Source organism: Arachis hypogaea, chromosome 11 (assembly GCF_003086295.3).
Source record: "Arachis hypogaea cultivar Tifrunner chromosome 11, arahy.Tifrunner.gnm2.J5K5, whole genome shotgun sequence".
NCBI lineage: Eukaryota > Viridiplantae > Streptophyta > Magnoliopsida > Fabales > Fabaceae > Arachis > Arachis hypogaea.
The window spans coordinates 75,966,032-75,984,018 of NC_092046.1; the positions used below are offsets into that span (position 1 = coordinate 75,966,032).

General features: G+C 33.6%; 1 protein-coding gene and 1 long non-coding RNA gene across 3 annotated transcripts; one reads left to right on the forward strand and one right to left on the reverse strand.

Annotated features, from left to right (window-relative positions):
• Positions 1-9,483: 9,483 nt before the first annotated feature.
• On the forward strand, positions 9,484-13,535 carry LOC112722246 (uncharacterized). 2 transcript variants are annotated; one of them, XR_003162545.3, is made up of 6 exons: positions 9,484-9,919; positions 10,858-10,909; positions 11,003-11,049; positions 11,686-11,763; positions 11,928-12,003; positions 13,005-13,535. It is a non-coding gene; the product is annotated as an uncharacterized lncRNA (long non-coding RNA). The 2 variants fall into 2 exon arrangements; XR_003162546.3 differs by having other exon boundaries at positions 11,928-11,989.
• Positions 13,536-16,003: 2,468 nt separating this feature from the next.
• LOC112722247 (ATP synthase delta chain, chloroplastic) lies at positions 16,004-17,285 on the reverse strand. Its single transcript, XM_025773237.2, has one exon. It carries the CDS (start codon positions 16,868-16,870, stop codon positions 16,130-16,132), a length of 741 nt encoding a protein of 246 aa, XP_025629022.1. The 5' UTR covers positions 16,871-17,285; the 3' UTR covers positions 16,004-16,129.
• Between the last annotated feature and the right edge of the window lie 702 nt (positions 17,286-17,987).

Here is a 17,987-nt window from a genome sequence, read left to right on the forward strand (position 1 = left end):
AAGCTTAGTCAAAATAATGAGAATTTTTCAAGATTTCTATCTATAGGACATGTCAATTGATTTGAGTGAAAACTTTTCATAGAACTTGCTTGAATTATATATATTGTGGATCATGTTTTGAGCTAAGAACACAATCTTGTGAGACTTGAGCCTAATGATGTGGTTACATCTTATAACCACTTATTTTCCCCTCTTGTGTGCATTATTCTCTTCCTATGATTGTGATCTTTGATTTGTTTGATTCTTTATGTCCATTATTTTGTGTATTCATGCATTTATATGATTGAGGCCATCATTCCATTTAGCTCACTTACCCAAATAGCCTACCTTTTATCTTCCATTGTTAGCCAAATTTGAGCCTACGATTAACCCACTTGTTCTTAATTTAGCACATTACAAGCCTTAAAGCAAAAAACAATAAATGTCCTTATTTGGATCTTTGATTAGCTTAGGCTAGTGTGTGTGAGTATCATTCAAGTGTGGGAACCTTGGGACATTGGGTGAATAAAAGGGTATTTTGTATTGTTATTGAAAATATTGGGAATTGGGTACATACTCATGTATTGATCAAATGTCAAACCTTATGCATTGATGCTCTTGTATATAGAAAGAAAAAAAAATGAGAAAAACAAAAGAAAAAGAAAAGAAAAATAATATGGAAAAGAAAAAAAGAAATAGAAAAAAAAGAAGAAAAAATAATAAAAAGGGGACAAAATGCCCCAAGGCAAGGTCCAATAAAATCAATGCATAAGTGTTGTGAAATGAAAAAGAAAATGCATGAGTATGTGAAAAAGTGAAGAATGGGTAGCTAGATTAGAACTTAATTGTATAGGATGTCATAGGTTAGGTGGGAAGTTTAAGCTTATCAAAGATTCAAATTTCAAGCTCACTTGACCAAATATGCATCCTACCTTGACCCTAGCCCCATTACAACCAATGAAAAGACCTCATGATACTTGTATGCATGCATGAAATAAACGTTGATTGTTAGAAGAAAAAAAAATCTTGGAAAGCATGAAATAGAGGAGAATTGAGTGAATCAACCCTAAACACTTGAGCGAATAGAGTGCAAACACATCCGGTGAGGGTTTGATGCTCAATTACATGTTTTCACCTATGATCATAATTTTCATGCAAGTTTGTAAAAATATTTAATAACTCAATTCAATTGTGGATTAGACTTGCTAGTCCTTAGCCCTTGTGCATATATGTTTCTTGGGAATTGATTTATTTTGACCAAGCACTTGCATTCATTTAGATAGTTGCATATAGGTAGATTGCATTTAGTTAGTTTCCATTGAATAAATGTTGATACCCTTTGTTTCTCTCTTGGCTTAAGCATGAGAACATGCTTGGTTTAAGTGTGGGGAGGTTGACAAACCCCATTTGTAGGGTTTATCTTGTATTGATTTTTGGGGATTTTATCACCTTTTACCCACATTTATCCATTGAAATAGCATGGTTTTATAACTTCTCCTTTAATTGTGCTTAAGAGTGAAAACATGCTTTTTAGGACTTAAAATAGCTAAATCTAATTCTCCTTGATTCTATTAGATGCCTTGATATGTTTGTTAAGTGATTTAAGGTTTAGGAGGCAAAGATTGGATCAAGGGAATGAAGAAAGAAGCATGTAAAGTTGGAGAACTCATGAAGAAATGAAAGAACCGGAAAGCTGTCAAGCCGACCTCTTTGCACTTAAATGACCATAACTTGAGTTACAGAGGTCCAAATGATGCGGTTCCAGTTGGGTTAGAAAGCTAACATCCGGGGCTTCGAAATGATATAAGATTTGTCATAGTTTCTACACGTATGGTGGCACGCACGCGCATAGTACGCGCACGCGCCGTTGCTGCCACCTGGTTCACTTAAAGCAAAACGTGGCCAGCGATTTTAGAAGCCTTGTGGGCCCAATCCAACTCATTTCTGATGTTATTTAAGCCAAGGATTGAAGAGGAATCAACATACTTTTAATCATTAGCTTAGTTTAGTAGTTAGAGTTAGTTTCTAGAGAGAGAAGCTCTCACTTCTCTCTAGAATTAGGATTAGGATTAGGTTTAGTTCTTAGATCTAGATTTTAATTCATCTTCTTCTACTTCTATCTTCTCAATTACTTGTTGTTACATTCATTCTTCTTCCATTCTTTTATTGTAATTTTCTTTATGTTGTTCTTATACTTTGTTGTAGATCTACTATTGTTCCTTCCATTTTCTTTCAATTCAATAAGAGGTAATTCATGATGATTGTTCTTCTTTGCTTTTCTATTGTTGATCTCTTGCCTTTGTAGTTAGATCTCTCTTTAATTCTTGCAATTAATAATGTTTACTTCTATTGCACTCTATGTGTTTGTTGAAATGCCTCTTTTAGTTTTAGTGTAGATTTTGTTCCTCTTGGCCTAGGTAGAGTAATTAGTGACACTTGAGTTATCTAATTCCTTTGTTGATTGATAATTGGAGAGATTGCTAATTGGTTTGGAGTGCACTAAAGCTAGTCTTTCCTTGGGAGTTGGCTAGGACTTGTGGCTCAAGTCAATTCATCCACTTGACTTTCCTTTAATTAGTAAGGGTTAACTAAGTGGTAGCAATGAACAATTCTCATCACAATTGAGAAGGATAACTAGGATAGGACTTCTAGTTCTCACATCTTGCCAAGAGCCTTTTATAGTTGTTAGTTTATTTTCATTGCCATTTACTTTTCATGCTTCTTATCCAAAACCCCAAAATAACTCATAACCAATAACAAGACACTTTATTGTAATTCCTAGGGAGAACGACCCGAGGTTTGAATACTTCGGTTTATAAATTTTAGGGGTTTGTTTTAGTGACAAACAACTTTTTGTATGAAAGGATTAGTGATTGGTTTAGAAACTATACTTGCAACGAGAATTCATTTGTGAAATTCTAAACCATCAAAAATCCAATCGTCACCTGGCGAGCTCAAGTCCAAATGGACTGGCCCATATTTAGTGACAAAGGTTTTTCCTTATGGAAGTCTTGAGTTGCTAGATGAAGCTACACAGAGTCATTTCACAGCAAACGAGCACAGAGCAAAGCCTTACTTAGGAGGGCAATGGGACAAGGAAAAAGAGGTTCAGAACCTAAGCTAAGCAAGAATGAAGGATGTCAAGCTAATGACAATAAAGAAGCGCTTGTTGGGAGGCAACCCAACCTGAGGTAGTTTTTTCTCATAACTATTTTAATAAAAAGGTTAATTAGCTTTATCTATATTGCAAGAAGTTGAGTTTGGTGTTGCACACCAAAACAATATAAGGGAGAATGAAGGATTCTAAGCTTGGTGTTCCACCAAAGTCTCATCATAAAACGCATTTTCACTTTCTGCATAATGCCAGCTTCAAACATTTAGATAAACTAGTTAACTATTTGTTGTTTCATGGTTTTTAGTTTTATTACCTTAGCAAGGAAAAAGGATTTCACATATAGTTAATTTGTTTCATGAGAAACATTGGCAAGGAACTAAGTTTGGTGTTCACACACCAAAGAAAGTTTAAAAGCCCACAAATAAGCTTTGCAGATTAACCAGATACCTAAAGAGCTTGAAAAGCAAGCAACGTTTGAGGAGTATGCATGGAAACAGCCAACAAATTAAAGAACATTTGCACTATGACTAAAAAGGAGCATAACTGAAGGAAGAATGAAAAGCTGCAACCCAAAAGGTTGTATTTATACTTAATCCTTGTAGTTATGAAATGTTTTAATCCAGGGATTCCTTCATGCCTTGCTAGAATGTTCATTTAGTTGCAAGTAAAAATACATGCTAAAGAAAGCTATCTGCAATTTTTCTTTAGCTTAAAAGTTATTGGCATAATAAATGTCATCCTTCATTAGCTTGAGTACTTTGCTTTGTTCCTTTGCTATTTGAATAAAAGAGAGATGTTTGATTTAGAAAAGTAATTGTTCAATGTTGCAAAAGTTAGAATGAAAGTTAGTGGTGGTATGTGTTTGATTCAATTGTTAGCTCACAAAAATAATTGCTGCAAAATGACATGTTACTTGAAGCTTAAGCTAGTTTGCTGCTATGATCCTTCAACTAATGAAAATCCCTTGAAAATAAACCAAAATAGAAAGAAAAAAAGAAATAGAAAAAGCCAAAAAGTGGCAAAGAAACAAACAATAAGGCTAGGCACCAATAGCTTGGACCCTAGGACATATGCCTGTGGTGTTTGTGTACTAGGATATGCTTGGACAAGTAAGTTCTAAGGAGTATTTCAAAACTTGGCTACTTAGATCAACTGATTTGGGATTGCCAACTGAAAGTCCACAATAAAGAGTAACCTAACTACAAAACACTTAGTTATCCAAAGAGATGCTGGGCATCAATGATCCTAGAAAGAAAAAGGTGAGCCATGTGTCTGTGGTGAAGAAATGTTGAGTATAATTAAGCCAAAGGCTACTGTAACATTTGCCACCAAGCCTTCAATGAGTAATAAGCTCTCCAAGCAAAAGAAAGAAGGAAAAAGCCAGCAAGGGAAGTAAGCAGAAAGCAAGGCATTATAGCAGCAACCTTAGTGAACCCTTGAGGAAACATTGTTTGTTTAACAGCAAGTAATAAATGAGCTACTATTAATCTGCATGAAACCCCATGAACCAAGTTCAACTCTCTGCTTAATAAGGACATGTATACTCCTCTATTTCATTTTATCTTCTCTTATGTTTAATGCTTGCTTGGGGACAAGCAAGTTTTAAGTTTGGTGTTGTGATGACAAGTCATCTTAGCCTAGTTTTACTAGTCTTTTTCTTTGTTTTTATTAGGTTTTATGCACTTTATTGCATTATAAGTAAGTAATTTAAAATGGAATTGTATGGTTTCTTTAAATCAATCAACCACCATTTAATTGATACTAAATCATGAGGTTTAAGCTAAATTTAATTGATATTTAAATGATTTGTAAACCTTGTGAATTTGGTGATACTTTAATTGGTTGTTTTGATTAATTGTAGGTGAAGAAAAGAAGAAAATAAGAAAGCGTGGCCAAAGAAGCGTGGCCCAAGGAGGAGAAGAAGTGGCAAAAGAAACAAAGAGGCGTGGCACAATGAAGGAGGCAAGCCACAATACTCTACTGGGAGCATAACAAAGAACTAAGGAAGCAAGCTTGGATGCTACGCTCTCCTTGAGAGCGGAGCACAATTTGGAACCAAGAAACAAAGGAGGGAAGAATGATGCTCCGCTCTCCTTGAGAGCATTATCGGGCTTCACTCAAGAATAAATCCAAAAACAAAGTTTGCTAGTAAAGGCTACAAGGTTCGAACTCATGAGCAAGGGGGAGTGGAGGAGCGCTACTCATAAAGGAAATAAGCCAAAAATGGCTAAAATGCTACCCCCAAGGATCGAACAAGGCACCCTAAAGAAGCAAGGAGTAAGGCGCCACTTCCTTCACAAAGAAAAGGAGCCAGCGCATGCCTCCAACAAGTTTCGAACTTGGGACCTCACCCAAGCAAAAGCCAATGCTCCGCTCCCAAGGAGAGCAGAGCGCTACTCTCTTCACTCCTTGCACAAGCTTGACACGGCCAGGAAAACTTGGAGCGCAACATGACACGGTCAGGAGGAGTTGGAGCGCACAAGACACACACCAAGCCACAATGCTCCGCTCCGCTCTCCACAAGAGCGGAGCACTATCCTGAATGCCTCCCAAGCCTTGGCACGCAACAAAGAGCTCCAACACAAGCATTGATGCTCCGCTCCTCACAAGAGTAGAGCACTCCACTGGGAGCAATTTCTCTTGGGCTGAAAATTCAATTAAAAATCTAATTAAATTCAAATCTTTACCAAATTAAAAAGCCCACCCAAATTCTTAAATCTAAGAATAGAAAGTGTATAAATAGAAGCTAGTTTGATTTAGTTAAAGACTTTTAACCTTTGGCTTCTTAGAGAATTTTCATTTTTATAGTTTTGAGAGTTTTTACTTTGAATTTGGATCTTAGAGAATTGGGAAGGAGAATTAATCTCTCTTCTTCCTTGTTCTTACTTGAGCACTCTTTACTTCTTGTTTTGGATCTTGGGTGAAGAATTGAAGAAATTCTGTTTCAATCTCACCTTAAGATCTCTTTGTTTATCTTTCTACATAATTTTAGAAACTTTGATTTACATTTCAAATTCTGTTTACTGCTTTCACTCTTCTACTTCTTCTGCAACTTACTTTTCCATTTCTTTTGCAATTGTTCTTGTTGGATCAAGGAAGGATTTGAGATCTAGACTTGTTTTCTAGTCTCTTCCACTCCTGAGATCTTTAATTTCTCTTCTAATTTCTGCAATTGAGCTATATTCACCTTCTGTTTTAATTCTTCAAGCATTTTTACTTTTCTGATTTAGATTTCCTTAAATTCAATTCATCTTTTGCTCTTCTGTTTATTGCAATTTACTTCTGCTTGTTTAAATTTCTGCAATCTCAGCTCCCAATTCCTTTTATAATTCAAGCAATTTACCTTTCTTGCACTTTAAGATTCAGTCATTTACATTTCTTGCAATCAAAGCTTCTGCAATTTAATTTACTTGTTCTTTAAGATTCAGCACTTTTACTTTATAGTCTCTTTAATTTACTGCAATTCTTCCCTCTCCCTTTACATTTCAAGCAATTTAGCTTCTGTCAATTACAAACCACTCAAACCAATACTTGATTCGCTTGACTAAATCAACCACTAAACTAAAATTGCTCAATCCTTCAATTTCTGTGGGATCGACCTCACTCATGTGAGTTATTATTACTTGATGCGACCCGGTACACTTGCCGGTTAGTTTTAGGTGTTTGGAATTTGTTTTCCAAAATACACCATCACCAGCCACCAATAGTGAGTCACATTGTCATGCCCAAGTGTCTTATAGTAGTCTCGGACAAAAAATACATCCACCGTGTCTACGTCAACTCTCGGCAACTCAAAAATCTGTCTACCACTGTAATTCACAGTTCCATCACGCTCTGTGATGAATAAGCCTCCATGGTGAAATATGATGGTAATTCAAGGATCTCCCATCTGCAATTTAGAAACAAAATTTCATGATCAACCTCATCATCTTCAACCACATTAACAAGTTGAAAACCACATTAACTGTAAATGCAGCAAAGCATAATAGATAAGAAATAGCATTTTCCCATGACAGATAGTCCTCATACAGTCAACACTTTCATTAGCCTAACCACTCAGAAAACTAGTTGCGATCAAACCCTAGCTAAATATTGCGAAACACAAACATGCATACCCACAGATAACACTCCAAAAAATCGTTTCTAACTACTGAAGAGATTAAACTAACAACCTTAACAAAAAATAGAGCATTTCTTATATCACATTATATTTTTTCTTTTTTCCTTACCTTTTTCAGAGAGATAGGCCTTCGATACAGTCTTCGTTTGAGGCAGATGACGATATCCGATCCTATATAGCAGTCGTACTCCACAGAAATCGCATCAGTTACCACAATCCAACCACCGCCATTGATGAGTAAAGGGGAGGAGGGGTTTGTGTTGTATTTTGAGGGAGGGAAGACAATGCGTTATGTTAACGTTTGATGGGGGAATCTTCAAAACCAACTTTTGGAGTGAAACGACGTCATTTTCGGCCATTTACGCGCCACTATCAAAACTACGTCGTTTTAGCCTTGCCCGCGTGTCACCAAATTAACCACATCAGCTTTTCGATGACGCCACCTAGAGAAAATGTGCCGGAAGGACAACACTGAGTCCCGGCGTTTAACTTTAGGTACCAATTTGGGTAATTAATAATTTTAGGGACTACAATGAAGCACGAGTGTAACTTCAGGGACTACTCTGAGGTTTAGCTCTAATTACTTATTATGATTTCTACGACCGGTGCAATTATCATATTATTATTATTATTATTTTCAATTGATAATTGATAAGTAGTTTAATAATGTATTAAATATTGATTTGATATAATTATAAGAAAGATATGTTTCTAAATTAGTATAATTATGTATTATTCATTAAATATTAATTATAATAAAGATATTTTTTATAAAATAATTTAGAATAGAGAATAGGAAAGTTCATTTTGGAGGGAAAACGGAGTCACGAGAGATCGACACCTCACCTTCATTAGTTGGGAGAAAACCCAGTTTTAGTATATTAAGTAGATTCACATAAGAGTTATGAGATTTTTTTTTTTTTTTACTTTATTTTTAAAGTAGTATTCACTTCTGAGTGTAATAATTATGAACTAATACATGCACCGTAATAACTAATTGTGATTGGAGAGAAGATAGAAAGAGAATAAAAACCCAAAAAAGGAAGAGAAAACAAATCAACATAAGAGTAGTAATGACTAGTGAGGCATACGTAGATAGATAATGGTAAGAAAAAAGAATAATGAAAATAAAAATTAAAAATTCTAAAAGAATAATAAAACTAAATATAATTTAAAATGTTGAATATAAAATTATAAGAAATAAAATTTTTTTAGCTATTAAAATTATTCGAGAGAAAGAGTGATTTAAATATAAATTTTTATATTTGCTTTAAATTAAATATAATTGAGAAATAAATAAATTTATAAATATTTATAAATTTTTATCTTCATTGTTACACATAGTAACAACATAATGATTTTAGTATTATACCTAAATTAATTTAAATTTAATTATTCTATATATTAAAAAATTAAATAACTTATAAATTTTATATTTAATTATTCTATACAAAATTTTTGAATGTTTGATATCTTAAATTTTTTCTTAAAATAATAAAATATGACTTTAATAAATCAAATAAGAAAATAATTCTTTTGATAAACTTTAACAACTCAAAAGTTAACACAATGGATATGTATGGATCAAAGTGATAAACAAAAATAAGAGCTGCGATAATGATACAATAATAATTGATTGTGATTGAGGTTAATAAAAGAAAAAAACAAAGAAGAAAAATAAAATAAGGCAACATAATTATAAGAGAAAATAATAAAATGTATAATAAAATTAATATGATAGGATGATATAATCAAAATAAAAATTAATCATCTTAAAATAATAATAAAATTAAAAATAATTAAAAAAATTTAATATAAGATTAAAGAAATAATTTTTTATCTATTAAAATTATGTATAAAAAAAGTGTTTTAAATATAAATTTTTAAATTTATTTCAAATTAAATAAGATTGACAAAATAAATAAATTTAATATATAAATAATTAATTTATAAATAATATTAGTAAATTTTTATTTTGATTTTATTATACATAATAATAATAATTTTTTTTTAAATTTAAATTTATTTATTTTATATTTTTTATATATATTAAATAACTTAAAATATTTTATTTTTTTATAATTTATTTTTTTTATTATTGATAATAAATTTATAATTTTAAAAATAAAAATATAAAAATATTTTTTTAACTCAATAGTATTAGCTGTTGAGCCACTAAGTCCATTACATAATGTCAAAAGATATATCTTTCTTAACAAATTATAGATAATAAATGGTACAAATTTTCACTATTTGCTTCATATACCTTGTCCTCAACTTAAAATAAAATGACAAATACAGAGACGGCAAGTAATTCAAAAAATGCAAAACATCATAATTTTTCCATTTCTCCTCGCCAAATCCAAAATCACAGGCTAGTCATCAGCATCAAAACACATATTCCCCATGTGTCCAGCTCCCCTGTCAAAAAACACAAACCATTTCTCTCTCTCATTCTCACTCTCATCTTCTTTTCTTTCTCAATCTCCTCCGTACCTTCCTCTCCTCGTTGCACCACATCGACGCCGCGGCTCTGGAATGTGATGCCATCGCTGCAGCTTTGCTGCGTCGCATCGCCGCCTCGCCGTGTTCCTCTGCTTCTCTTTCCTCCACTTCTTTCTTGTGCTCCCCCTCGTGCTCCTCTGTTGCCGTGCCACCCCAGCTCCATCCATCGCTGCTCGATTCACTTTCCATCATCACAATAGGTAGGCTTTATTTTTTTTTTTAGGCAATTAAGGTTCCTAATCCCGAATTCTTAATCATTAGCTTGTGTTAAATTTAATTAGGGTTTGATATCACAATTTCTGATTTAATTAGGATTTTTCTGCCACATAAGTTTAATTTCTGTTACTCCTTTTCAATTTCTGCCACATAAGTTTCCGATTTTACACGGATTCGGTTTCTGAAAAGCCTTCATGTTTCATATCATATCATATACTATTACTCATAGGGTGCAGCCTGCGCTACTTGTTTGATTTTTTGGGAATTTATTCTATTTCTAGTTAAATTATTGATTATCTTTCTAAATAAATCCTCCTAGAGAAGGTTATGAAACTATCAAGTTAAAACTCATGACTCTTATGATTGACAAGTTTAGGCCCTACATTGAGTTTACTAGTTAAGTTTGCTGATTCAAGTGTAGCTAAATTCCACGAATTTTAGGTGAGTTTTCAAGTTCGATAATGTTGCTTCTAACTACTAAATCAAGGAATAAGTGATTCTTTTATAAGATTCCAAGATTTTGAAATTATCTAACTTTTACTTCAAATAGTATTTAGGAGGATGTTTATGATTTTTTTTAAGATGCTATATTATTGTTCTTTATTTTGTTATCGTTTCAACATATTTAGGTAGCATTATACTAGTATTACAATGATATCTTGTGGCAGGAATTGGAGACCTGTGCTCTAATCATGTAGTGAAAACGTTCACTGATGAATTGAACAACTTCTCTGGTGTGAAAGGATACTGCGTTTATGCTTGCATTACTCTTGTTTTTTTTATATTAATTTCTTCACTATATGTAGAGTACAGTAATTTTATAGTGCATCATTTCTAGTATTGCCCCAGTTATGCTTAGAACTCAGCATGCTGAAGCTGTAATTTAACTTTCTTCACTGATAAAGTTTCCCAATTTTTCCAGTGAGGTAGGCAATGGATCATGGGATTCATGGTTTCTGCCTTTGACAGAGCAGGTATAGTTAAGAAAAAAGAGGATTTGCTATGTTGAGTGGAAGGAATTGCTAGTATTTATTATTTAACATTTGTGTTCTTTTACTTGATTGCAGACTAATATTGTTTATGAAAAGATGATTAGGATTCCTGCAGTATTATGGTAACATTTCTTGCTATGCATTGGCTTAATTACAGGACGCATGCTTATTTTAGTTGACTATGTTTTTCTAGTTCATATCAGGGGTTTTTCTTATTACTTGATTATCTTCCAATTTTCAAATCATAAGATGCTGCCACAGTTCATCTTCTCACTTGTTTAGAGTGGAATCTGTAATTGTTTAAAAGGAAACTTTAATTATATGCTTGTCAACAATTGTCTGTCAAAAGAAGATAGACAATATTGCAAAAGAGTGATGTGTATTCAATAACACAATGTTTTATGTGAAATTTTATAGCTTCTATATATGTATTATTGCTCTTTTAGATTGTCATATTACAATGTTCAAAATTTCTCCTTATCATCGTTTCTATTCTTCCCTAATATCTTAACGTTCGAAATAGCATTTTATAACATTGTCTATTATGCTTTAATTCATATATAATTTCTTACAGTGATTTTATTTATCTGTTTTAATGAAATCATGATGTGAGCATTGCCCATAAAAGTAGTTGTTGTTCCATTTTTACTGAATGATCAATGGATAGCTGATAGATATTTCGTATTAACTTTCTGCTCAATGAGTTTTAAATTTGTTTTATCTGACAATGAAATATTTGTTCCCGCAAAACACACTAGAAGCAGCAATAAATGACATAAACAATTCTTTTGGAAAGGGAAGTTTGACAAGTTGGGCAATGCTGGGGGAGCTTTAGTGTATGTATCTTCATATTTGTAGTCATTTTTAATCACATGTTTTCCTAATCTATTGTATTATATTTAAGGGAAAAAAAATGTCAATTGTGCCTGAATATTTTTTGTCATATAAATTAGACTTATCGTTGATAGAATTTTTTCCCCCATCATCCTAAATATTGCAGTGAAACATGTCCTAGTGGCTGTTTGACCTTGGACTGTGCTTTAGGTGGCGGTCTTCCAAAAGGTAGAATTGCTGAGGTATTGACTGCCTGGTATATGTTTGTGTTCACTGTTCTTTTAGTTATTCGCACCATCTTATTTACAACTTTTAGGTTTCTGGAGTGAGGGGTAAGTAAAATAATTGGGTGTGAATTATGAAGAATGAGATATATTTGTAAGCTGCAAGGATTGGGTCATTGGGGTTTTATTCAATTGGTATTTGTTACCAGTTTTGGTGTTTTATGGCATCTTCAACAAGTTGGGATTGCTTGGTTACCTTTTTTTTTAATTTTTTTTTACCTGTACTTTAGTTTACCTTTTCCCCATTTTCGTCTTTGTTTCTCTCTGTACCCTGACCTGTGTTTATCAATCTTCATATGTAGTGCTTAACCTATATAGGAGTATGTTAATGTAGTTTGGGAGGGCTTCTAATAAAACTATCAGAAAAAGCTGGTTTATGCATTATTGCTCCTTGATTCTTTTGTTCATTAATTTACACGTGATAGGGTTGTTGATTCTTTTTATTACTTTATGCCTGAATTGTTCTGTCATGGTCAAACTGACATTATCTTCTGGCTATACTTCTAGATATTTGGACCAGAAAGTAGTGGGAAGAGTACCCTTGCACTTCATGCTATTGCAGAAGTGCAAGTAATTCATTTGTATAACAATAATGTACTTGATGTAAATATGTTTTGAGACCAACGTGCAATTCTATTTTTGATGTCTAGAAACTAGGAGGAAATCTGGAAATGCAATGCTCGTTGATATATTATTAGCTATCACATGAATAGTTACTAGACCAATGTGCAATTCAAGATTAGTTATTACCTTTTCTTGTGCTGCTGCTACTTACTAGTGTGTGGATTCTATTGAGTTTTATTGTACATTCTGTCTCCATTTGTGTACTTTGCTATTTGTCTACGTGTGTATTTGAAGTGATGAGTTTATTTCAAGTCAACCAATCTTTTATGCTTGATTTCTTCTAATAAAACTTCTTGAAAATTTAGGAGTCACATTTGTATGTATATGCGAACCAGGTGCTAAACGCAGGCAAAAATAAGCTTAGATCCATGGATGAGGTCAGATCACTTGTTAGCCTCCGAGCACTGATTTTGAAGGGTCAGACTTCTTTTGCTAACTATCTACTTTGAAGACAACAAGAGGGCAAGATTCCATGGTTAGAATAAGGATGATCATGCTGAAGTTGTTGATAATCTTGAATTTGAGAGAAAATCGAGTAAGAAAAAGAAGAAAACTGTTGATGATTTCAAGAAGGAAGTCAGAGTCGCTGACGAGGAAAATTAGATCATAACAAGAAATCAACTAAGAAAAAGCTCAAGAATGATAGACAAGCCCACAGACAGGAAATTAGCTCTGCAGGAGAATGTTATTAGGATCGAGAAGAAACATAAGAAAAAACAAAAGAATGAGAACAAAGTGAACTTGATACGATTGTTTATATCTAATGTATCAATATACTATTTGTGTTTATGTTTTGAGTTGACTTGTTTGTTTTTAATACTTTTCTTCTAGTTTGATAATATGATGAACTTGTTTATTTTTTAAAATACTATGAATGTTCTAATACAAGTTAGATAAAAATTAGATAAAAATTTATCCTGATTAAATTTATATTTATTTTGTATGAAAACAAATTTATTTTGCAATAAAATCTAAAAAAAGTATGTTTTATCTTGTTGAAAAATCTAACGTTAGTTATCGACAGAAAATATGACGCTAGTTACTAACAGAAAATCTGTAAAAAAATTTGACTATTTAGCGAAATACGAGGGATGATTACCGAAAAAAATCAGTCAGTAATGGAAAAAATATGTTGGTAAATTACCGCCAGAAAAAAATCTGTCATTAGGTTGTAATTACAGAAATCACTATTACTAAACAAATCTTTAAAGAGCAATAAAAAGAAAGAGAAGCAAGGTAATGGAAAAAATATGTTGGTAAATTACCGCCAGAAAAAAAATCTGTCATTAGGTTGTAATTACAGAAATCACTATTACTAAACAAATCTTCAAAGAGCAATAAAAAGAAAGAGAAGCAAGGTAATGAAGGAAACTATATAAAGGGGTGGCGAGGTTATTATTACAGCCAACAACAGTTAAAATGATTTCTTATCCCTTTGCCATCAACCATTACTATCAGCATGAATAAACTAGAGAGTATTAAGCATCTTTCATTTAGGCACTAATAAAGCATTATAATATTAACAATATGGTACCTGAAATGTTCTTTGCTTTTTAAGCTAACAATCTAAAACTGTAAGTATAAAGGATGTAACGAAAATTTGCAAACCATCAAACCAAAGCAAATTATATATAAGACAGCAGAATGATTGATGCAAGTAAGACAACAAAAAGAAAGTTTAGTAGTGATGCTTAAAAGACTTATCAATTAAAAGACGGTCATATTTGCCTTAGAAATCTACATTAAAAAATGAAGAATAAGTATATGATATGCTTAACCATTCATGGCCAATTGTTATAATTAGCTTGTAATATATTCAAAAGTTACATCATCCAAAGATTCAACTTTGCAAATCTATGAAACATTAGCAGTTATGAAATTTTTTTTCACCTCAATCATAAGCTTCATAGTTCATAGAAAGGAGAAATAAAAGGCTTCCTAATTTGACCAAGTAATGACTTCAAAAGTGATTAAAAGCAAGAAGTTTATAAGACTAACCAAACAGAATATCACAAAGCAAAAATCAAGCTACGCAAAATCTTCAAGAGAACTGCCATTTTAGAATTGAGTAGATCAAGGGCATTATCAAAATCTGTTGACTCATCTCAAGAAATTTTTGGTGAATTATATATTTGCCAAAGAGGTTGGTGATTCCCTTCCCAGGATCATTTTGTTTCACAATAGACTCTCCAACCAAAACTTGCACAAAATAACATTTTGGCACATTAACATTATATAACACAATTGCTTGCAAACACATTAGTTACAAAGATTGAATTAAAATAATTCTTATGTACATTTTAAATTTGTAATACTTACAATTTTAAACACCAGATTCTACTACCATATAAAGAAGCCATAAAATCATTAGCAGGGTACTTTCAAAATTAGATAACATCTTTCATATAACAGTAATTAACAAAGAGAAGACTACTTACAATTATGTTTCTCTCGCAGTTTGTTGCTTGTTAAACTAAAATAATGTATACAGATTTTTGAATGACTCCAAAAACAGAACAACAACAAAATTATCCTATAGTATCTAAATTATATTCCATTCATTGAGTCAAGCACACAATTACAGAACCCTAATGAAGCTCCAATCTCTTAATCTTCAGTTCTTCACACATAAAAGCAAATAAGCATACACAAAAATAAGCATTAACCATAGAAATTCACAAACACCTCATAATCTATTCAATTAATCCATCATCCAATTCGTGAGTGAGATTAAACCACCCTCCTCATTGTGGGCGGGACAAGACCATCATTCCTACAACATCACATCACAACTACAAACAATCGCCGTCCTTACTCGGTGCAGGTGCCAAATCAAATACGCAAGCGTGACAAAACCCACGACCTTACCAATTCAGTTTTAGACCACATTCATTCAAAATCATTTACTCAATTCCAATATTGAGATGCAAAAATGAATGAATTGTATATTGTATTGTATTTGTTTACAAGTATATATATATATACACCGGAGTACTAGAGTAGTACATAATAAATTACATTAGGTATAATATTAAGTATTATTGGGTATATTGAATATTTCAGGAGCATAATAGTATATTTGGGCAATCTTCATAGATGAAACTTACCAATTTTGCATGACCTATCCAATATCATATATCCATTTTCATCTCCAGCACACTTAAAAATAAATAAATACACAAATAAAATGGTTAACCAAGTTGCGGATATGTTATACACATATAGAAAGAAAATTCATATGACCACCCAAATCTTAAAAAAAAAAAAAAAAAAAAGCTCATACGACATTTTGGTTAGTCTGGTTCATATTCATTGCATCTCATTGTGAACCCAATTTCCCAATAGAAAAAAAACATATTTAGGTATATATCAAGCAACATTGTATTGTATTGTACAGAATTGAGAGGAGTTATAACAAAAATCATAAGGTGCAGATTTGATCTGATTTTATTATTAAATCTCATACATTGAGTTTGATGTCACCCAAATCAAGCTGAGCAGCAATCTCCTCAAGCTGCTTCTTGACGCTCATATCAATCAACTTCGATCCAGAATTACCATACCTAACAGTAAACCCAGCCACCAGGCTCGGGTCAATAACTGTCTTGATTCTAACGTTCTTAGCCCCCGTTAGCTTCTGCACCTGCTTCGCGATCTGTGCTAAGTGCTGCGACTCGAGCTTCACCACCGAGCTCACCACCGCCATTTCCGTATCTGTGAGCGTGTTGTACACGAATTCATACTCCTTCGCAATCTCCTTCACCAGCCCAATGCGCTTCGCATCGACAAGAATGTTCAGGAAGTTGCGCGTGTGGGATTGGAAGCTTGATGACGTGGCGATTTCATCGACGAGCTTCTTCTTCAGTTCGGCGTCTACGGTTGGGTTGGCAAAGAAGTCGAACACCTGTGGATCGGAGAAGATCTCATCGATTTTCTCGATGTCGGTTGTGGTGGCGTCAAGGGTGTTGTTGGATTTGGCGATGTCGGCAAGGGCGAGGGCGTAGCTTGCGGCCGCGGTGGAGACCATGCGGGCGCCGAGGGATCCGGCGGAGTGGCGGGGACGGGTGAGTTTGAGGGAGAGGGAGGGGAAGGTGGTAGTGGAGAGGGAGAGGTTGAGGATGGGTTTTGGGTGGGTGAGGAGGGATCTTGGGGTTTGGATTGAAGGGAATAAGGCTGTAATGGTGGTGTGAAGTGAAGCCATTGTGGTTGGATTGAGAAAATGAAGAAATGAGTGAGGGATTTGAGAAGAAGGGTTTTTCTTTCTTTTTCTTTTGGGTTTTGGGTGGGATTTGGTGGTGGGAAAGGGTAGAGGGGGAGAGGGTGAGGTTGCGATTGCGGGAGCTTAGAGCCTCTTGTTCTCCGATAAGATAATTGGCTATTACCAATACGTGGACATGATTTGGTGGTGGAAGGGGATCTTCTTTTGTGTCGGTGGATCGTGCATGTTACATAAATCAAGAGCTACTATGCTTTGAGCCTCTGAGTTCTATCTAAATTCTCCTAGTTTAGAGTAAACGCACATAAATAAACATGAAAAATATAAAAGGAAGAGAGACGATAGGAGCTTACAGCTTAGCACTTTTTATTACAAAATTGTTTCGAAGATAATAAAAATATAAAAGAAAGAAAAATGGTAAGAGATTAATATCTTTTATCATAAAAATTAGGTGATGAAAATTGTTAAAAAGTCATTTAAATTTATTATTTTTGGCAATTAGTTAGTTATTAATGTTTAAAAATATGAGATAAAATATACTGAATTACTATACTAAAAAAAATTGAGTTGATGGCTAAGTTATGGCCAAATATAATAAATTTTAATGATTCTTAATATTTTTTTGGGTGATATTATATGTATATAAGCATTTTTTATAACTAAATCTAATTAAATTGTTACAAACAAAAAAAAATACACATATTCATCACGTGATTTTTTTTGTGCTTTTTTTAGTACAGAAATTTTTTTGTTACAAAACATATTGTTCGGTATTTCGGTTACCGGACGGTTCGGGTCAAGATTCTGGGTGATAGGAGGGGCTCGTCAGGTCACGGTTCTTCGGTCAGATGGATGCGAGGTCCCGAGTACTTCGTGTGGAGAGGGGGATGCCACCTGCAAAGACACTCCGACGCTCTTGTCAGGCAATGTGCAGGCGGAAAAAAGGGGTGATGTAGAAAATGTGACGTACCTTGGGGGAAGAGCCAGTCTTCCCCTTATATACATGTCAGTAGTGGGCCCCTCTGGAGGACAAGCCTATATTCTCAAGGACGCTGTCCCACAGCTGCGGGTGAGCCGTACGGGACGCGTGTCCGGGTCGGTT